The 23,898-nt window shown below is 29.1% G+C and overlaps 1 protein-coding gene across 1 annotated transcript; it reads right to left on the bottom strand.

The window, feature by feature from the left end:
* Nucleotides 1-17,814: 17,814 nt before the first annotated feature.
* Nucleotides 17,815-23,600, bottom strand: LOC141687396 (uncharacterized). The gene is made up of 4 exons (XM_074492648.1): nt 23,104-23,600; nt 21,139-21,414; nt 20,530-20,667; nt 17,815-19,623 (listed from the first exon to the last, which is right to left on the bottom strand). The coding sequence occupies exons 1-4, from the start codon at nt 23,419-23,421 to the stop codon at nt 18,082-18,084; spliced, it is 2,274 nt and encodes a 757-aa protein (XP_074348749.1). The 5' UTR covers nt 23,422-23,600; the 3' UTR covers nt 17,815-18,081.
* Nucleotides 23,601-23,898: the final 298 nt, after the last annotated feature.

The following is a 23,898-nucleotide window of genomic DNA, read 5'->3' as shown; positions in this document are numbered from 1 at the left end:
CATAAATTACATTTTTTAAATAAGTTACCCTCCATTTCATCATTTTATTTCTCTTTAATACCATTTTTCCTCTTATCATTCAGCATTTATGATGCCGATTCAACTATAAGAGAATTTGATCAATCTTCTCATGGCTCGGCAATTTCAGCATTAGGAAACCATTCACATTACATGTGTAAATTTTCTTACATTTTCTGTTTGAGATATCTAAAAATTTATTCTTATTGTATCAGATTGGCAAATTGAAACCTCACAAGCACTTTTCAATTAATTTTAGTTTATTAATATATAGTAATGTAGTTATCCTGGTAAAAAGTAAAACAGTAATTTGCAGAAAAACGCATACCAGATTCAGATTTGCGGGGATCGTTTTTTATATCTGATAACCCTAAAGAGGGAAGGCACACAGATATATAATAAACAATTATAAAAGAATATTATATTCATGATTAAATCCAAAAATCAACATATTTCATTTAAATGTCTACAACCTCATAACAATACTCATATTGTGATCTATTCCATAAACATTCTACTAATATCATAATTTAGCAATCATAAATTCAGAATAATACCTTATAAGTATCCTAGATCACCTATGGCTGTCAACCTGTCTTGGCTCTCCTTCCCTTCTCGCTTCCTTGCTTCGGGATATAGCCTGACCTTGGGATCGCCTTGGGATATCCTCTAAAACACTTAATAAAATATTATATCTGTCTTAACAATTACTAAACATAGACATAGTATAATATTTACTTCGATCTCACAATATTTTTTTGTATAGAGATTGTAGAGTAAAGGGTTTAGCTACTCATAGAAAATTTATAAATAGCCATTTCTATTAATGAAAACTTTCGATATCTCTTAATGATTTACAAGATGGCTTTTATAGAGTTTTCCAATCTCTGTTGATTCTACTAATTTCTATTTCTAAGATTCCCTTTTAATTTTCTCTGTTCTTTTTCTTTCCTCTTTTTCAAAAGCTGAATCCACTTTCTGTGATTTGTCTGCCATTCCACCTTCTTTTTGACTTTAGAGATAAAATTTCTGGTAAATGTCCTTGTCTTTTCTGCTGCTGTCTTTTTCTTCTAGTAACCTTTCTTCTTTGTTGCTGCTGTCTTTTTCTTTTTCCTGAAAATTATTGATTTTTTACAGTCACCAATATAATTTGGGCCGTAGTGTCATTTGTAATATGTTTTCAGTCACCAATTCTCATTGGGCCGAAATATCATTTGTAATATGCTTTCAGTCACCAATTCTCATTGGGCCGAAATATCATTTGTAATATGCTTTCAGTCACCAATTCTCATTGGGCCGAAATATCATTTGTAATATCCATAGGTCACCAATTCTCATTGGGCCTATCAATTCATCGTTATTATTACATTGTTAGGTCACCAAATTTTATTGGGCCTAACTTTCATCAAATAGTATTACATTGTATTATATGGTTAGGTCACCCTTTCAGGGCCTAACAAATATCTATGCAAAGGGATCAGAACATCCTTCTTCTTTTGTTGCTATATTCTTTAGAGTTGCCACTGGTCTCCGTCTTTGGCCTGATAATAAATTCTGATAAATTTCCTTTGTCTTCTGAGCATGATTGTGCTTTAAATCTGATAATCTTGCATGCATTTCGTTCAAAGCTGTAGTATCCCTGCTAATTATATCATTATTATAATAAATAGTTAGTATTTCTTCTGCTAATCCACCTTTACTTGTGCCAATGACACATGCCTTTCCTCCTCGTATCATATCTTCAAGTTTAGACTTCAATGTTGCTATGCCGATTGCTCTCTTGTTACACAACCAGTCGCCAAATTGCTCTATTGTACATGCCATGTCCGTCTTTAGGCTAGTATTTTCACCTTCTATAGTAGTATTCCTGCCATACTTAAATATTTGACAGAGTAATATGGGTTTTCCTGTTAAGTCAGTACAGGCATCAAAAACCTGTATACCATAAATTCCTCCTGGTCCGTATGAATTCATGTAAGATTGAAGGCTTTGTGTTATAGTTGATGGTAGTTATGCTATACTTGATAAGGTTTCATCTACCATTATTTTGTCAATAAATCCTAAGAGTAATAGGTTTTTTACTACAGTTGAATCTGCGTTTTCCCTACAGATATACCTTGGGTATTTTCCAAATTTCCCATTTCTCAGGATTGTAGTATTGGTTTTATAATCATAGTACTTTTGTATCTTTTCAAAAGACTCGGTATATTCTTTGGTAAAGGTTACACGATCTTTTAGGGTAATGACGTTGATAGTATTATCTGGTATGGTTATTGTTTTGATAGTAGGAGTATTGGCTAATCTTGATACAAAGGTTTCTGGGGTTTTTTGAAGGTTGTTTAATATTCTGAGTTTTCCTTCTAAAGTAGTAGTAAGTTGGCTGATTTCTTCGTTAATAAAGTTTATCTGGTCATTCTTTTCCTTTATCTTCTGAATTACTTCTCCCACCTGTATCATAATACTGCTAATACTTTCCATTTTCCCTGCTAAGATAGTCTGCAAGAATATTTTTAGTACCTGATATATTTTTAATAATAAAATCATAACAACTAAAAAATGCTTGCCAATTTCTTCTTTTATTTAATTCTGGTAAAGGGTCAATTTTATTGAATATAAATGATCTTACTTGAGTATTATCTGTTCTTACAACAAATTTTGCAGGTAGTAAATGATAATGAAATCTTTTAATTCCTAATTTTACAGCTAATAGTTCCTTTTCATTAATATGATAATTCTTTTCATTGGGTTTCCACGTTCCAGCTGCATATCCACATATTAAAGGGTTTTCTTTATCAATATCATCTTTTTCAAAAGCTACTAATACTGCTCCCCATCCTATATCACTAGCATCTGTAAATAGTTCTAACTGATCACTATCTTTGGGTAATCGTAGTTTAGGTAAATTTTCTACCTTTGTTTTTAATGCTCTTATTTCATTTGTATGATCTTCCTTCCACTCAAAAGTTTTATTTTTCTTTATTAAATCTTGTAGTGGTTTTCTTAATTTTGGTAAATCTTTTATATAATCTGAAGCGTAATTTACTATTCCTAAGAATTGTTGTACTTCTTTTTTATTTTCTAAAATTTCTTTAAAATTCTTTATTTTTGTTGATATATGTTCTTGTAATTGAATTCCTTCAGAGTCTATAATATATCCTAAATATTCTATTTTGTGTTTAAATATTTCTGATTTCTTTTCTGATAATAATATTCCATGTTTTCTAATAGTCTGAATAAATATATCTAGATGTTTTGAATGATCTGTTAAATTATCACTAAATATTAATATATCATCTATATATACTAGAATAAAATCATTCATTTCTCTTAATATTTTATCCATTCTTCTTTGGAATATTTGTGGAGCTGTTCTTAATCCAAATGGTAGTACTATCCATTCATAATGTCCTTGTGGAACGCTAAATGCTGTTAAACATCTAGATTCCTTAGTTAATTTTATTTGCCAGTATCCACTTTTACAATCAAATTTACTAAACCATTTTTTATTACTCGTTTGGTTGATTAAATTTCTTTTATATGGTAAAAAATATCCATCAAATATAGTCTTTTTATTTAGTTCTCGATAATCTATTACCATTCTAGCTTTTTCTCTTTTTACTTCATTATGATTTCTTACTAAAAACGCTGGACTACTATGCGGACTTTTACTTTCTTGTATTAGTCCTAAGTTTAATAATTCTTTTATTTGAACTCCTAACTCCTTTTGATCTGTTGGGCTATATCTTATTGGTCTGTTTCTAATTATATCATTAGGGTTTATTAGTTTTATTTCAGCATATATTTTTTCTTTTTCCCATAACTTCATTGGATGTTCTCCAAAATTTATTTCTAAGGCCTTTAAATATTTTTGTTTTAATAGTTCTAAATTCATTTTTCTTTCTGTTTTAATATTACTTATTTCTATTGATTTTACAGGTATTATTCTTTTTAATACTATCCATTTTTCGCAAGGTGTTAGCAAATTTATCCTATCTTGTTTTATTATTTGAGTTTTAAAAGAATCTAAAAAGTTATTTCCTAGTAACATTTGTTGTTTCATATTATTTTCTTGGTATATTATAGGTAACCTAAACCTTATTTTTCCTAATATAAATCTTACATTTTCTGCTATTATATCTATCTCTTTTTTATGGTTATTGAATCCTGTTACTATTATTCTATTTTTTGTACGTTTCCATTTGTGTTGAGTAAATACTTCTTCTTTAGCTAAACAAATATCTGTTCCGCTATCTATAAATATCTTTTGTTTTATATATTTCGTAGGTTTATATTCTACCTGTGCTTCAATATATATAGCTACCATTTTATTCTATTCAGTAGTTAAACTTTCATTATTACTATCATTTTCATTTATGTAATTTATTTCTTCTGGTTCTGTTTCACTTATATAGAATACTTCTTCATCATACCAGTTATTGTTATCTTCTCTTATATATTCTAGTTTCATTATTAATTCGGTGGTATCTATGTATTTTACTCCTTTTTGCTGTAATTTAGGACACTTATTTGCATAATGTCCCTTTTCATTACAATTCCAACATTTACAATCTGCTATTTTTGTTTTATTTCTTTTTCTAAACTTTCTCTTATATCTAAATCTCTTTCTATTTTCAGGAGTATTTCTATATTTTTTAAAGTTTCTTCTTTTAAATCTTCGATTAAATGGTTTATAAGGTCTATAGGTTTTATTTTGTTTTCTATAATATTCATTTTGATTATTATAATCTAGTTTCCTATATTTCCTATACTTCTTTCTAGTTTTATAATCTTGATTATCACATCCAAATATTAATTTTTTCTCCGTAAAATTACAGATTTCTCTTAACCCTTGTTTTTTATCCTTTTTAATTTTCTGTTGAATTCTATATTCTTCACATTTTCGAGTTAAATATGCTCTTAATAATCTAATTCTTTCTCCTAATGTATTTTCTTTAGGTTCTAGATTATTATATTCTTTAGTTATTTCGGTATTATAAGGTGAAGGTAGATGATCATAATACAGTTGTTGATATACTAAGCTTTCATTAGGTAAAAACTTAGCTTCATAAAAGAATTTAGTAAAACTTATAGTATATTCTGGTAATTTACTAATCCTACAACATTTCATATTATTTAGATACATTGTTATTTCTAATTTTCTTTCTACTGTTATATTTTCTTGAGCTACAAACCATCTTTCTCCTAGAAATTCTCTTTTTAATAATATATCAAATGCGTTTAACGTATCTTTCCAGCTTCTAGCATACGTTCCTACTTGTCCCTTTAATTCATAAATAATATTTTCTAACCAAAATGCTGCTTTTCCTATAATTGTTTTTGATATTAGTTCAAAAACATAATCCAGATCTTCTATATTTTTTGAATTCATTAAGGCTATATACATCCCTAAATTCCAGTCTTTTATTCTTCTACTTATTTCTTGATCGTCGTAGACATTATCTAAATCTAGAAAATATCCATTTATATTTATTCCTTGGTGTATTGATCCTATGAAATCTTGTACTTCATTTTGTTGTCCTATAGGTATATTTCCTGGCATTTTAATATTATTTTTAGTTATTATATGATCTTCTATTTCTTCTTCTGGGTATGCATCGTTATCTGATTCGGTTTCATAATTTGTTTGTTTATGTGAAGTTTCTCTTTCTTCAATATCACTTTCATCGCTTTTCTCTTCATTTGTTATTATTGCATTTACGGTTTTTCCGAGGGCTTCTAATATTTCTTTATTTTCTTTTATTACTATTTCCTTTTCCTCATTATCTGATTCCTCTAAGTAATTTAATCCTTCTTCTCCTAGATTACTATCTGATTTACTTGTATTTCTGCTCTCATCTTGTTCTTTGTTCGTTTCTGAATTACTATCGTCAGACTTAATAATTTCCTTTTCTTTTAATTCTATTTTTAATTGATTAATCTCATTTTTTAAATTATCTATTTCTTTTAATACATTTATTACTTCTAACTTTGTTTCTTTTAATTCTTTCTTTTGGGTTTTATATTTTTTTTTATAAAATTTATATTTATTTAATCATTCTATATTAGTTTTAGTTTTTAATTTAGCATTTTCTTTTCTTAATTCTTTTAGTTCATCTTCTCTTATTTCTTGTTTTATAGGTTCATATTTTTGTCTTTCTTTTTCCAGTAACTCTTTTCCATGTTTTTTAAGAAATGTTATAGCACTATGTTCTGTTATAGACATTTTCCTAGAATTTTCCTGATTTATGAAGCTCTGCTAAACCATTTATTGTTCTTTTAACCCCTATAGTTATTTTCGGTTTTGATTTGCTTATATCCATTAATATAGGTTCTTTAGTTCTTCCTATTACTGTTATAGGTACTAGTTCTGGTTCTTCTGTTTCGTCTTTAATTATTTTCTTTTCTTTATTTTGTTCTAAACTATTTTGTATAATAGTTAACTTATCTAATATTTGTTTAAAGATTGGGATTTCTGATATATTCCATAACGCTGTTATTTCTTCCTTAATTATCTTTCTACTAATTTCTTGATTTTCTTCCATCTTTTTTAATATAGCGTTTAAACTTTCCTTTATAAATATTTCGTTCCAAATATCTTTTATTTGGTTTTCAGTATTATTCATATTTATAGACTCGTTTTCTCCATTCTCCTTTAATTATCCATATTTTGTTTTTCTTACCTTTTATTTTCTCTAATTCTTTTACTTCTTCCTCTAGTTTTTCTTTTTCTTTTAAGTATTGTAGTTCTTTTTCTTGAGACATAATTAATGTTTCTTTTATTATCCTATTAATAGTTTCTATTTCATCTTTCTTTTCATTTATTTCCTTTTCAGGGTTCATATTCTGTCTATAAATCTTAATTTATTCTGATCATTTATTTCTATTCCTTCATTGGTTATATTATATTTTATTTCATTTAAGAAATCCATTCCTAATAATAGTTGATAACTAACGACATTTTCTATTACTCCTAGGCTTATATTATATTCTAAGTCTAAAATTTTTAATCTTAATTTTATACCTTTTGTTATTATTGTTTCTCTCGAACTATTTGGTTCAGTTATTATTTGAGGTTCTATTTCCTCACATTTGTTTGAGTCAACTTCAGTTATATGTATTTGACTTTTTGTTGCTCCGGTATTTATTTCTGTTATGACTTCTTTGGCAAATATTCCATTAAATATTATTGTTTTTATTCATAATTTATCTGATTCGTAACACGGTAATTTTATTAAATCTAATTTTCTACTGGTCATACTCATTGATCTAACTAATTTTATAGGGTTGTGTTCTCTTCTAAAACTTAATCTAGATCCTTCTAATATTGGTTTAATTCTTTGTGTTGGAATTATTTGTCTATTACTAAAGTCTTTTGTAAATTCTTCTCGGATTGTTATTTGAGATTCTTCTTTATGTTCAATTTTTTCTAATATATCATTATATAATTTTGGTACTATTATTCCTAATTCCGTTTGTTTCTTTACATGATGGTTTCCAGTCATAGCATATACTATTTTAGTTTCTATACTAATTACTTTACTTCCTTTTTGCATTTTTATTCCATCTAATTTATAATATAATGTTAAAGATCTTTCTTTATTTTCATCTCTTAATGATATGCTAAAATCAGGTTGTATTATAAATTTTAATTTCTGATATATTAAGTTTCCTTTTACCACTGCTATTATTGAATCTTGTATATTTCCTATTATTCTATCGTCTAGTACATATATTTGTATAGGAGTATCAATATTTTTCTGAAAATATGCTTTTATTGTAAATTCTATTGCTCCAAAATAAATATTTTTTAGTTTATTTGCTTCTTTTTATTTTAATTTAGATAGTTCTCTTTTTATCAAACCATCTGTTATTAAATTTATTTTCGCTTTTCCATTTATTGTATCTATGTCTATTATATTTTCATGTTTTTAAACTATATATCTAACTTCTTTATTTCTTTCAAAATATGATGTTTTGAATATCTTTTTTATTGTTAGTTCTTCTGTTTCACTTTGGATTTGATTATATATATCTGGTTTAAAACTTAGAGTTTGTGATGTTCCTTCTTCGTATTCATCCATTTGATAATATACATCTTGTGTTTCACTTGATTTCTCTAATGACATTTTTCAAACTGTATTATTATCCAGTTATATTACTTGATAAAATTATTCTTTTAAGTCCTTGAATTCTTAGTTTATTATTTCTAAATGTTATTATCATATTTCCAAGTTGTTGATAACATCTTATTATTTCATCCCTATTTTCTCTTGTCCATTCAATTTTATTTTTTCTTTCTTGTAATTTATCTAGTTCTATTTCTAGTTTTTCTTGATTTTTTATTAATTCTTTTATTTTTCTATTATTTCTAGTTATTGCATTTGGATCTATCCAATTCATTTTTTAAATTTTTTTGCCTTAAATCATTTATTAATTTATATTTTTCAGTTAATACTTCTTTTAATTCTTTTATTTGAATTTCTAAATTAGTTTCTTTAATAAATTTTTCTCGTTTTATTAAAAGTTTTTCTTCTTCTAGTCTTCTAATTTTTTCATCTCTCTCTTCCAACATTGTTCGTAACCTAACTATAATATCTAATTTTTCATTTATTATTTGCATACTTATTTTACAACTTTCAATATGTTGATTTATATCTTTATTAAAAGTAAAGTTTTTATCTGCTATTAGTTTAATACTTTCTAACTTATAATCTTCCATAAATATAATATTTATTTTATTTATATAAATATATTAATTGTCTATATAGATTTTTCTTACACATTTATTTCGTTTCTTTATTCTCTACTATAAAATAAATTAATAGATTTGCTATTATTTTAGATTTATAACTTTTATTCTTATTTTTTAGTAATTTTGCTGGAGGTCTCATTTAATTTAATATTTCATTTCTACTATTACTATTCATTATTCATCGGTTACTATTCATTGCTACTACTATTCATCGGTTACTATTCATTCCGAAATTTTGCTACAGTAATTTACTGTTCATTTTCCGGCCTATTTTCTAGCTCTAATACCAGATTCAGATTTGCGGGGATCGTTTTTTATATCTGATAACCCTAAAGAGGGAAGGCACACAGATATATAATAAACAATTATAAAAGAATATTATATTCATGATTAAATCCAAAAATCAACATATTTCATTTAAATGTCTACAACCTCATAACAATACTCATATTGTGATCTATTCCATAAACATTCTACTAATATCATAATTTAGCAATCATAAATTCAGAATAATACCTTATAAGTATCCTAGATCACCTATGGCTGTCAACCTGTCTTGGCTCTCCTTCCCTTCTCGCTTAATATTATATTCATGATTAAATCCAAAAATCAACATATTTCATTTAAATGTCTACAACCTCATAACAATACTCATATTGTGATCTATTCCATAAACATTCTACTAATATCATAATTTAGCAATCATAAATTTAGAATAATACCTTATAAGTATCCTAGATCACCTATGGCTGTCAACCTGTCTTGGCTCTCCTTCCCTTCTCGCTTCCTTGCTTCGGGATATAGCCTGACCTTGGGATCGCCTTGGGATATCCTCTAAAACACTTAATAAAATATTATATTTGTCTTAACAATTACTAAACATAGACATAGTATAATATTTACTTCGATCTCACAATATTTTTTTGTATAGAGATTGTAGAGTAAAGGGTTTAGCTACTCATAGAAAATTTATAAACAGCCATTTCTATTAATGAAAACTTTCGATATCTCTTAATGATTTACAAGATGGCTTTTATAGAGTTTTCCAATCTCTGTTGATTCTACTAATTTCTATTTCTAAGATTCCCTTTTAATTTCCTCCGTTCTTTTTCTTTCCTCTTTTTCAAAAGCTGAATCCACTTTCTGTGATTTGTCTGCCATTCCACCTTCTTTTTGACTTTAGAGATAAAATTTCTGGTAAATGTCCTTGTCTTTTCTGCTGCTATCTTTTTCTTCTAGTAACCTTTCTTCTTTGTTGCTGCTGTCTTTTTCTTTTTCCTGAAAATTATTGATTTTTTACAGTCACCAATATAATTTGGGTCGTAGTGTCATTTGTAATATGTTTTCAGTCACCAATTCTCATTGGGCCGAAATATCATTTGTAATATGCTTTCAGTCACCAATTCTCATTGGGCCGAAATATCATTTGTAATATGCTTTCAGTCACCAATTCTCATTGGGCCGAAATATCATTTGTAATATCCATAGGTCACCAATTCTCATTGGGCCTATCAATTCATCGTTATTATTACATTGTTAGGTCACCAAATTTTATTGGGCCTAACTTTCATCAAATAGTATTACATTGTATTATATGGTTAGGTCACCCTTTCAGGGCCTAACAAATATCTATGCAAAGGGATCAGAACATCCTTCTTCTTTTGTTGCTATATTCTTTAGAGTTGCCACTGGTCTCCGTCTTTGGCCTGATAATAAATTCTGATAAATTTCCTTTGTCTTCTGAGCATGATTGTGCTTTAAATCTGATAATCTTGCATGCATTTCGTTCAAAGCTGTAGTATCCCTGCTAATTATATCATTATTATAATAAATAGTTAGTATTTCTTCTGCTAATCCACCTTTACTTGTGCCAATGACACATGCCTTTCCTCCTCGTATCATATCTTCAAGTTTAGACTTCAATGTTGCTATGCCGATTGCTCTCTTGTTACACAACCAGTCGCCAAATTGCTCTATTGTACATGCCATGTCCGTCTTTAGGCTAGTATTTTCACCTTCTATAGTAGTATTCCTGCCATACTTAAATATTTGACAGAGTAATATGGGTTTTCCTGTTAAGTCAGTACAGGCATCAAAAACCTGTATACCATAAATTCCTCCTGGTCCGTATGAATTCATGTAAGATTGAAGGCTTTGTGTTATAGTTGATGGTAGTTGTGCTATACTTGATAAGGTTTCATCTACCATTATTTTGTCAATAAATCCTAAGAGTAATAGGTTTTTTACTACAGTTGAATCTGCGTTTTCCCTACAGATATACCTTGGGTATTTTCCGAATTTCCCATTTCTCAGGATTGTAGTATTGGTTTTATAATCATACTACTTTTGCATCTTTTCAAAGGACTCGGTATATTCTTTGGTAAAGGTTACACGATCTTTTAGGGTAATGACGTTGATAGTATTATCTGGTATGGTTATTGTTTTGATAGTAGGAGTATTGGCTAATCTTGATACAAAGGTTTCTGGGGTTTTTTGAAGGTTGTTTAATATTCTGAGTTTTCCTTCTAAAGTAGTAGTAAGTTGGCTGATTTCTTCGTTAATAAAGTTTATCTGGTCATTCTTTTCCTTTATCTTCTGAATTACTTCTCCCACCTGTATCATAATACTGCTAATACTTTCCATTTTCCCTGCTAAGATAGTCTGCAAGAATATTTTTAGTACCTGATATATTTTTAATAATAAAATCATAACAACTAAAAAATGCTTGCCAATTTCTTCTTTTATTTAATTCTGGTAAAGGGTCAATTTTATTGAATATAAATGATCTTACTTGAGTATTATCTGTTCTTACAACAAATTTTGCAGGTAGTAAATGATAATGAAATCTTTTAATTCCTAATTTTACAGCTAATAGTTCCTTTTCATTAATATGATAATTCTTTTCATTGGGTTTTCACGTTCCAGCTGCATATCCACATATTAAAGGGTTTTCTTTATCAATATCATCTTTTTCAAAAGCTACTAATACTGCTCCCCATCCTATATCACTAGCATCTGTAAATAGTTCTAACTGATCACTATCTTTGGGTAATCGTAGTTTAGGTAAATTTTCTACCTTTGTTTTTAATGCTCTTATTGCATTTGTATGATCTTCCTTCCACTCAAAAGTTTTATTTTTCTTTATTAAATCTTGTAGTGGTTTTCTTAATTTTGGTAAATCTTTTATATAATCTGAAGCGTAATTTACTATTCCTAAGAATTGTTGTACTTCTTTTTTATTTTCTAAAATTTCTTTAAAATTCTTTATTTTTGTTGATATATGTTCTTGTAATTGAATTCCTTCAGAGTCTATAATATATCCTAAATATTCTATTTTGTGTTTAAATATTTCTGATTTCTTTTCTGATAATAATATTCCATGTTTTCTAATAGTCTGAATAAATATATCTAGATGTTTTGAATGATCTGTTAAATTATCACTAAATATTAATATATCATCTATATATACTAGAATAAAATCATTCATTTCTCTAAATATTTTATCCATTCTTCTTTGGAATATTTGTGGAGCTGTTCTTAATCCAAATGGTAGTACTATCCATTCATAATGTCCTTGTGGAACGCTAAATGCTGTTAAACATCTAGATTCCTTAGTTAATTTTATTTGCCAGTATCCACTTTTACAATCAAATTTACTAAACCATTTTTTATTACTCGTTTGGTTGATTAAATTTCTTTTATATGGTAAAAAATATCCATCAAATATAGTCTTTTTATTTAGTTCTCGATAATCTATTACCATTCTAGCTTTTCCTCTTTTTACTTCATTATGATTTCTTACTAAAAACGCTGGACTACTATGCGGACTTTTACTTTCTTGTATTAGTCCTAAGTTTAATAATTCTTTTATTTGAACTCCTAACTCCTTTTGATCTGTTGGGCTATATCTTATTGGTCTGTTTCTAATTATATCATTAGGGTTTATTAGTTTTATTTCAGCATATATTTTTTCTTTTTCCCATAACTTCATTGGATGTTCTCCAAAATTTATTTCTAAGGCCTTTAAATATTTTTGTTTTAATAGTTCTAAATTCATTTTTTTTTCTGTTTTAATATTACTTATTTCTATTGATTTTACAGGTATTATTCTTTTTAATACTATCCATTTTTCGCAAGGTGTTTGCAAACTTATCCTATCTTGTTTTATTATTTGAGTTTTAAAAGAATCTAAAAAGTTATTTCCTAGTAACATTTGTTGTTTCATATTATTTTCTTGGTATATTATAGGTAACCTAAACCTTATTTTTCCTAATATAAATCTTACATTTTCTGCTATTATATCTATCTCTTTTTTATGGTTATTGAATCCTGTTACTATTATTCTATTTTTTGTACGTTTCCATTTGTGTTGAGTAAATACTTCTTCTTTAGCTAAACAAATATCTGCTCCGCTATCTATAAATATCTTTTGTTTTATATATTTCGTAGGTTTATATTCTACCTGTGCTTCAATATATATAGCTACCATTTTATTCTATTCAGTAGTTAAACTTTCATTATTACTATCATTTTCATTTATGTAATTTATTTCTTCTGGTTCTGTTTCACTTATATAGAATACTTCTTCATCATACCAGTTATTGTTATCTTCTCTTATATATTCTAGTTTCATTATTAATTCGGTGGTATCTATGTATTTTACTCCTTTTGCTGTAATTTAGGACACTTATTTGCATAATGTCCCTTTTCATTACAATTCCAACATTTACAATCTGCTATTTTTGTTTTATTTCTTTTTCTAAACTTTCTCTTATATCTAAATCTCTTTCTATTTTCAGGAGTATTTCTATATTTTTTAAATTTTCTTCTCTTAAATCTTCGATTAAATGGTTTATAAGGTCTATAGGTTTTATTTTGTTTTCTATAATATTCATTTTGATTATTATAATCTAGTTTCCTATATTTCCTATACTTCTTTCTAGTTTTATAATCTTGATTATCACATCCAAATATTAATTTTTTCTCCGTAAAATTACAGATTTCTCTTAACCCTTGTTTTTTATCCTTTTTAATTTTCTGTTGAATTCTATATTCTTCACATTTTCGAGTTAAATATACTCTTAATAATCTAATTCTTTCTCCTAATGTATTTTCTTTAGGTTCTAGATTATTATATTCTTTAGTTATTTCGGTATTATAAGGTGAAGGTAGATGATCATAATACAGTTGTTGATATACTAAGCTTTCATTAGGTAAAAACTTAGCTTCATAAAAGAATTTAGTAAAACTTATAGTATATTCTGGTAATTTACTAATCCTACAACATTTCATATTATTTAGATACATTGTTATTTCTAATTTTCTTTCTACTGTTATATTTTCTTGAGCTACAAACCATCTTTCTCCTAGAAATTCTCTTTTTAATAATATATCAAATGCGTTTAACGTATCTTTCCAGCTTCTAGCATACGTTCCTACTTGTCCCTTTAATTCATAAATAATATTTTCTAACCAAAATGCTGCTTTTCCTATAATTGTTTTTGATATTAGTTCAAAAACATAATCCAGATCTTCTATATTTTTTGAATTCATTAAGGCTATATACATCCCTAAATTCCAGTCTTTTATTCTTCTACTTATTTCTTGATCGTCGTAGACATTATCTAAATCTAGAAAATATCCATTTATATTTATTCCTTGGTGTATTGATCCTATGAAATCTTGTACTTCATTTTGTTGTCCTATAGGTATATTTCCTGGCATTTTAATATTATTTTTAGTTATTATATGATCTTCTATTTCTTCTTCTGGGTATGCATCGTTATCTGATTCGGTTTCATAATTTGTTTGTTTATGTGAAGTTTCTCTTTCTTCAATATCACTTTCATCGCTTTTCTCTTCATTTGTTATTATTGCATTTACGGTTTTTCCGAGGGCTTCTAATATTTCTTTATTTTCTTTTATTACTATTTTCTTTTCCTCATTATCTGATTCCTCTAAGTAATTTAATCCTTCTTCTCCTAGATTACTATCTGATTTACTTGTATTTCTGCTCTCATCTTGTTCTTTGTTCGTTTCTGAATTACTATCGTCAGACTTAATAATTTCCTTTTCTTTTAATTCTATTTTTAATTGATTAATCTCATTTTTTAAATTATCTATTTCTTTTAATACATTTATTACTTCTAACTTTGTTTCTTTTAATTCTTTCTTTTGGGTTTTATATTTTTTTTTATAAAATTTATATTTATTTAATCATTCTATATTAGTTTTAGTTTTTAATTTAGCATTTTCTTTTCTTAATTCTTTTAGTTCATCTTCTCTTATTTCTTGTTTTATAGGTTCATATTTTTGTCTTTCTTTTTCCAGTAACTCTTTTCCATGTTTTTTAAGAAATGTTATAGCACTATGTTCTGTTATAGACATTTTCCTGGAATTTTCCTGATTTATGAAGCTCTGCTAAACCATTTATTGTTCTTTTAACCCCTATAGTTATTTTCGGTTTTGATTTGCTTATATCCATTAATATAGGTTCTTTAGTTCTTCCTATTACTGTTATAGGTACTAGTTCTGGTTCTTCTGTTTCGTCTTTAATTATTTTCTTTTCTTTATTTTGTTCTAAACTATTTTGTATAATAGTTAACTTATCTAATATTTGTTTAAAGATTGGGATTTCTGATATATTCCATAACGCTGTTATTTCTTCCTTAATTATCTTTCTACTAATTTCTTGATTTTCTTCCATCTTTTTTAATATAGCGTTTAAACTTTCCTTTATAAATATTTCGTTCCAAATATCTTTTATTTGGTTTTCAGTATTATTCATATTTATAGACTCGTTTTCTCCATTCTCCTTTAATTATCCATATTTTTCTTTTCTTACCTTTTATTTTCTCTAATTCTTTTACTTCTTCCTCTAGTTTTTCTTTTTCTTTTAAGTATTGTAGTTCTTTTTCTTGAGACATAATTAATGTTTCTTTTATTATCCTATTAATAGTTTCTATTTCATCTTTCTTTTCATTTATTTCCTTTTCAGGGTTCATATTCTGTCTATAAATCTTAATTTATTCTGATCATTTATTTCTATTCCTTCATTGGTTATATTATATTTTATTTCATTTAAGAAATCCATTCCTAATAATAGTTGATAACTAACGTCATTTTCTATTACTCCTAGGCTTATATTATATTCTAAGTCTAAAATTTTTAATCTTAATTTTATACCTTTTGTTATTATTGTTTCTCTCGAACTATTTGGTTCAGTTATTATTTGAGGTTCTATTTCCTCACATTTGTTTGAGTCAACTTCAGTTATATGTATTTGACTTTTTGTTGCTCCGGTATTTATTTCTGTTATGACTTCTTTGGCAAATATTCCATTAAATATTATTGTTTTTATTCGTAATTTATCTGATTCGTAACACGGTAATTTTATTAAATCTAATTTTCTACTGGTCATACTCATTGATCTAACTAATTTTATAGGGTTGTGTTCTCTTCTAAAACTTAATCTAGATCCTTCTAATATTGGTTTAATTCTTTGTGTTGGAATTATTTGTCTATTACTAAAGTCTATTGTAAATTCTTCTGGGATTGTTATTTGAGATTCTTCTTTATGTTCAATTTTTTCTAATATATCATTATATAATTTTGGTACTATTATTCCTAATTCCGTTTGTTTCTTTACATGATGGTTTCCAGTCATAGCATATACTATTTTAGTTTCTATACTAATTACTTTACTTCCCTTTTGCATTTTTATTCCATCTAATTTATAATATAATGTTAAAGATCTTTCTGTTATTTTCATCTCTTAATGATATGCTAAAATCAGGTTGTATTATAAATTTTAATTTCTGATATATTAAGTTTCCTTTTACCACTGCTATTAATGAATCTTGTATATTTCCTATTATTCTATCGTCTAGTACATATATTTGTATAGGAGTATCAATATTTTACTGAAAATATGCTTTTATTGTAAATTCTATTGCTCCAAAATAAATATTTTTTAGTTTATTTGCTTCTTTTTGTTTTAATTTAGATAGTTCTCTTTTTATCAAACCATCTGTTATTAAATTTATTTTCGCTTTTCCATTTATTGTATCTATGTCTATTATATTTTCATGTTTTTGAACTATATATCTAACTTTTTTATTTCTTTCAAAATATGATGTTTTGATATACATCTTGTGTTTCACTTGATTTCTCTAATGACATTTTTCAAACTGTATTATTATCCAGTTATATTACTTGATAAAATTATTCTTTTAAGTCCTTGAATTCTTAGTTTATTATTTCTAAATGTTATTATCATATTTCCAAGTTGTTGATAACATCTTATTATTTCATCCCTATTTTCTCTTGTCCATTCAATTTTATTTTTTCTTTCTTGCAATTTATCTAGTTCTATTTCTAGTTTTTCTTGATTTTTTATTAATTCTTTTATTTTTCTATTATTTCTAGTTATTGCATTTGGATCTATCCAATTCATTTTTTAAATTTTTTTGCCTTAAATCATTTATTAATTTATATTGTTCAGTTAATACTTCTTTTAATTCTTTTATTTGAATTTCTAAATTAGTTTCTTTAATAAATTTTTCTCGTTTTATTAAAAGTTTTTCTTCTTCTAGTCTTCTAATTTTTTCATCTCTCTCTTCCAACATTGTTCGTAACCTAACTATAATATCTAATTTTTCATTTATTATTTGCATACTTATTTTACAACTTTCAATATGTTGATTTATATCTTTATTAAAAGTAAAGTTTTTATCTGCTATTAGTTTAATACTTTCTAACTTATAATCTTCCATAAATATAATATTTATTTTATTTATATAAATATATTAATTGTCTATATAGATTTTTCTTACACATTTGTTTCGTTTCTTTATTCTCTACTATAAAATAAATTAATAGATTTGCTATTATTTTAGATTTATAACTTTTATTCTTATTTTTTAATAATTTTGCTGGAGGTCTCATTTAATTTAATATTTCATTTCTACTATTACTATTCATTATTCATCGGTTACTATTCATTGCTACTACTATTCATCGGTTCAGGAATTCAGAAAAGAACATGGATAAGTTGGCAGTAACTTTCTTGTTGTTGGTTACAAAGGAAGGTACATACATATCACCGTTAATTTTAAACCATCCTAAGATCTTTTCGCTTTCACGAAACTTCAAACATTTTAACTGTTAAAAATTTACCACAGAAGAACTAATCCTAGTGCTTGAGAGCATTTATAAAAATTTAGTACTCGAGATGAAGTACTCTGTGAACATAATCAAATATTTTTCAATAAGTTCTTGAAAGCTGCTTGAAATTACTTGTATGTCTAAATTTACTGATGGCTAGATAAACCTTCCCTAGTAACAAGCTTGATTCCCCTTACCCACAGCTCAGCCATCCCAAGTCCACCTTCACAGAGAAAATGTATTTCCTTCTTCTTCGCTGTTATGACCTTAAACAATCCAGGTCTATTAGCATCGCCCTTGCTCTGCCTTAGCCTTTGAAATTTATTGCTTGATCCCACTTCTGCGTCTTGGCATCGAACATTTCTGCTTTTGGAATTGCCCCACCTTAGTACTCCTTCAGGTCCTACCATTTTGATGACTTTCTTATGTGGAGCTCCTCTTCCTTCTTTGGTATGTTTCAACACATTGGCACCGGTCAGGACCATCTTGAGAGAAATCTGGTCAAGTATCACGTGTTCCACATCATGTCGTGTACTACCAGCCTTTCTCGCAAGTGAAAGTGCAGTCTCACCTTTTGCATTCTTAGATTCACAATGTGCTCCAAGGTAGATCAAGAGTTCACACATGTCTCTATGGCCTTCTCTTGCTGCCCACATTAGAGGTGTGAATCCATCCCCGTCAGAAACATTAACATCGTAACCTCTACTCACCAACAGTTTGACTGCATCCAAGTCCCCTTGCCGAACTGCATAATGTAACACGTAAAAATATCCACCACTACGGTTGCCTCTCTCGAGGGTAAATTCAAGCATTACCTTCTCAATTAGATCATAGTTGGGACTCAACTTCAAAAGTGTGATAGCTGTTTCGCCAGACTTGTTACTAAGCTTTACATCAGCCCCGGCATAAACAAGTAAACGGAAGGCTTCAACATGACCTTCCATTGCAGTAATCATGACTGCTGAAAACCCTTTTTCATCCTGCTCATCTAAATTGATATCTCCGTGTTTGAAAATAGATCTCAATGCTTGTACATCGCCAGACCGGGCTACAAATAAGAATGGTGAAAAAACAAAAGCATTGCTTGACTTGAGAACCCTTCCAACCTTAACTGTATCTAGAAGAGCTTGTCGGAGGCTACAGTACCACTGATTTGATACAGCTAATGAAGACGCAGATATGCCAGCTAGATTAAGCCGGCCAAAATCAGCACCAGCTTTTGCCAACACACGAAGACAGTCTTCCTGTTTATATCTAACACATAAAATCAGAGCAGTGTCTCCATCATCTGTAGTTGCATTAAGATCACAGCCAGAGTCAATGATCTGCTGGAGAATAGTTGATGATCCAACACGGGCAGCCAAGTGCAATGGGCGGAAATCAGCCTTTTCAAATGTTTCAATTGGGGCTTCTATGTGAGCTCCAGCATCTAAAAGAAACTTGGCAGCTCCGGTGTTTCCACAGAGAATGGAATGGTGGAGGAGAGTTCTTCCAAGGTGGCGGGTGTTGAGGGGTAGTTGATGGAGCAGCTTGCGCAAGATTGTCCCACTAGCTTCAAAATACTCCACCGCCAACCAGCTGATGGCGTAGGGATCTGCAAGCCCCGCACCCACTCTGCTTTCTTCTCCTGTACATGTATCCCATGACCATGCTCCTAATTGTACTTCAATATCCGTGCTTGCACCAGCCTTAAATTTTTCATTACAACAAAATAAAGATTTTATCATTTTTCTGTACTGTAAACAGATGCAATACAACTAAAAATAACTGATGAGAACATTAAAGATAAAAAGGGAACTGGAATATATGTTTTTGTCAATCTTGAAAAAACTTAATAACTCCACTTCATACCCGTGTAACACTTCAAATAATTAATATGACAGCTTTGTCAGCCAGAATCGGCCAGAAGTGTCCAACTTGGATACATGTCCAAGTGTCGGACTTGACAATTTTTTAAAAAATACATATGTTTTTTTGCCTAAATGAAGTGTCCGAGTGTCCATGCCGATGTCCTAGTATCAACGTCTCCTCCATATAAGTGAAACAGAATGACGATCCGGGGGGTAACAGACTATGTTAGGGTTCTGGTGTAACCCATTGCACAATGCACAGTATGATTAAGAAAATTATTAAGAATACAGCACATATGTTGCACCACTAACCTTGAGGAATCTTTTGAGATGTTACTTCTACACTGTTTCACTTACATGCTGATTGGTTGTAATTATTCTAATGTTCTGATATACAGGTAATTTAATTGGGTAACTTTCAGAATTATATTTTCATTCAGGTGTTTGCAACTAGCAATAGTCCTTTCATCCTGACTGTTTACAAAAAAATCCTTATTATTCTATATAAAAGTAAATTATTTGGGTACTTTCTGAACTATTTTGTCCTTCAGGTGGTTGCAATAGTCTTTTTATGTGCAGACAGTGCTTCATATAATAAAAGCTTTTAAATGAATATAAGCAGGAAACATGACTATATTCACTGAGATGCCATAATGGCATCATCATAAAAGACATGACCTTCTGAGATCTCAAGCACATAAATTAAAAGACATTGAATTTGGTCATACAAGTTAGGAAGTTTACCCGTAGCAACAGATCTACAACAGAGACCTGTCTACTAATAATAGCAGCTACAAGAGCCGTACAATCAATATTTGCATGCAGAAATGGTTTTGATGATCTGAGCAGCACACGACTGGTTGTGTTAGCATCCACTCCACACTGTCAATTTAGCAAGAAAAACCATGTCAAAATTGCATAATGAAGACTTCCTTGAAACACCGGTTTAATTAAGAAGTCTCTGATTGACACAATCTCTAATATTTAACTACCCAGTACCCAATACTAGTAAAATTCCAAAGCTTACTGGTTGTGCGCATGAATAGCATCAGTTATATGTATTTTAACCATGCCTATTCAATGTAGATATTCCGCCCCTAATTAATAGCTGCATGAGATTTTTGTGGTTGCAAAAATGTTCTCTGTCGGTACAGATTAGAGACGAGAAAGTCACAGCTGAGTTAAAACTACTTGTGGACAAATATGAAACTAATTTAAAATATGGACCAATTTGATGTTATATTACTTTCTCATTTGGACTGTAGTATTAATAATTGAAGTGGTCAACATATTATTCAATGTTTATACGATTGTTCAAAAGCTGATATGAGTGTATGCTTAAAAAGTATTTACCGTGATAAGGGTATTGACAACATTCACAAAGCCTCTGCTGCATGCATTGACAAGGGCATGTAGGGCAATATGGGGCCGAATAAGATCAGATCCCATAAGCAGCGCTGCGGACATTGCATGTCCATAACAGCTAGCCTCTAAGAGAGCCTCCTCGCAAGCCAGTTGGGATGCCCCAGATTTAAGTAGGATCTCCAAAATCTTTAGGTGACCCTCCCTTATTGCTGCGGTTGTCGAAAAGCCCCTGAATAGTTTCTGATTCACATCAGCCCCAGAACTCTGTTCATTGTCAAAAAAATATGAAACACGGTCATACAATGCTTGATGACAAAAGCACTCTAAATACAATACAATCATTTCTGTTTGGAATTATTTGCACAAATATTAGTTTCGTTTCTAGTCTTCCAAGACTATTATGATTGTGCTACCATGTGTGAGTTATCTTGGATTCTTCACAATATGCAGGCAACCGTAGCCACGTTATGTAATAACAGGGAACATAAGTGATGTGGCAGACATTGGAACATGGAAATCCCGTTTGGAAGGACATAGAGGAAATTAATACAAAAGTAAAGGGGGGAATGTATCATCTGTACATGCATACTGCACTAGACAACCCAAATGTGCATGGCCTACACAAATTTACATTTTATGTAGCTTGCTAAAATTTAAAAACAAGTTTTAAGTAAATTACATGAATCATGTATGGCACGCTCAATGCATAGAGCAGGGAAAGAGTGTGTGTTTTCACCATCTTTAGGTGACTAAGATCAGATCTATGCTGCTTCTTTTTCAGAATCAATGAGGTATATAGAAATAACTAAACATGTAGCATTTTTATTAGAGTTGATGATTTTGAACTCTTTGTAAGAAACTTCATATAAGAGTTTATTCTAGCTTAATCTTTGAGGAGGGTTCTAGCAAAAAAGTGAGATTAAGAAAGATGTTACAAATATGAGCAGATGGCAGCTGAGAAATCAAAAAAAAATTGCATTAAAATATTGAAGGTAGCCACAGAAGAATTAGCATCTCATTTCAGAAATAATAAGGAATTGAAGCCAATGAGCTAATTAAAATTTAGTACAGATTACAAACAGATGTATATGTCAGCCAAGAAAAATGGCAAAATCCCCTTCTTCTCCTCTTTCCTGCCTAAATCTAGTCCAGGCTAAATTCACCAAATTAATTAGTAATGCAAAAATTTCAGATTCATTAGATAGTTATGCATCAAAGATTCAAAATGCATTTAGTATAAACATAATGCATTAGCATAGAGCAAAAACAAAATGACATTAACTTCAGCATACAACGCATTAGCCATCATGACTAGATGTACAAATAATCCTGTCCAAATCTGTGTAAACTTCAGAGAGAGGAGATTGGTACATTATATTAGAATAACTAAGTTTTACGTTGAGTAACTAACAGGACTCAGTTCTTCGAAGTTAATAAACATTCTAACTGAAAAAATTGAAAAAAAATGTAAGGAATCAATGAGAATTGTCGATAACAGGTGCAACCTGAACTTCTCCTATTCATCAAACTATTTATAAAACAACTATTTGAATTCATAAATCGTCAGAATCAAAATAATGTATTTCGTATCATCAAAAATGTGAACCAAAACAGAACAGCTGATTACAAATGAAGACAGCCAATTTTTACTAAAAAAATTCGAGCACAAACAGATATTCAAACTTGATAATTCTTTCCATTAGAAATCCTTTTAAATTAGCCGTCATTCACCTGAAATTTTATCTGAACTTGAAACAAAAGTGCGCTAAAAAACATTACTAGATTTAAACGTATAAGATTACTATAAAATTCAACACTCCAATCCAAGCAATTGATATACTATAAACAGATCAACAGTTAACTGTACGATAATGAAATCCCGATAGATGATAAGCTAAAATCATAGACACATACAAAGAAAAAAATTTAACAAAATTAGTTTAACAAAATTACCAGAAGTTTGTTGACAAGAGCTACATTTCCGTTATGAACAGCGAGAAACAACGGCGTGACGTCCGTCTTAAACTTGTCCGACTCAAACCGGATTTCAATAGGCGATTCATCACAACACACCAGCTCAGCTTTTCGAACATTTAGCAACACAGCACCGACGTAATTAACATCTACTAACGGATCGGCAATACATTGAAAAGCCGATACATTATCATTCAAGTGTGCTGATTCGAGAAGGTGTTGCGAAACCTCGGTTTCGTAGTCCAACGGAACAACTTGTTTGCTGCTGCCGCCGCTGGAATGGCCAAACACCGTCATTTCAGGTGGTGCAAGTGATGGTTCTCTCTAGCTGTAAGTATATTTATTATTTGTATGTAGAGGTAGCAGTGTGTGTAATTGGATAGCTTGTTTTACACTAAATAAATGGTGTGGTGTGTTTTTAAATTTTAGATATACAAAGGAGGGGACGGGGTACAGAGGAATGAAGTTGAAAGGAGTGAGCGCCACAGACAAAACAGAAACAAGGAATATTGGAACTGTTTACTAATTTCTACTTTTAGTCTTTTACTGCCCTTATATTTCTATTTTTCGTGTTTTTACTGCCATAAATTAAGCTTGTACGTAGCTTTTTACCGGTTTGTTTTGACAGGGGGGGGGCAATTTCTTTTTCACTTTCGTAAACGGTCTACAATGTTAGTTTTGGTTTTGGATTGTGTTCCCTTTCGTAAATTATTCAAAATGTAATAAAATTGAATATTTATGTGTAAAGAAATTAACAGATCAATACGGATTCAA

This window comes from Apium graveolens, chromosome 9, assembly GCF_009905375.1.
Source record: "Apium graveolens cultivar Ventura chromosome 9, ASM990537v1, whole genome shotgun sequence".
Classification (NCBI taxonomy): Eukaryota; Viridiplantae; Streptophyta; class Magnoliopsida; order Apiales; family Apiaceae; genus Apium; species Apium graveolens.
This window is presented reverse-complemented; position numbering and strand designations above follow the sequence as displayed.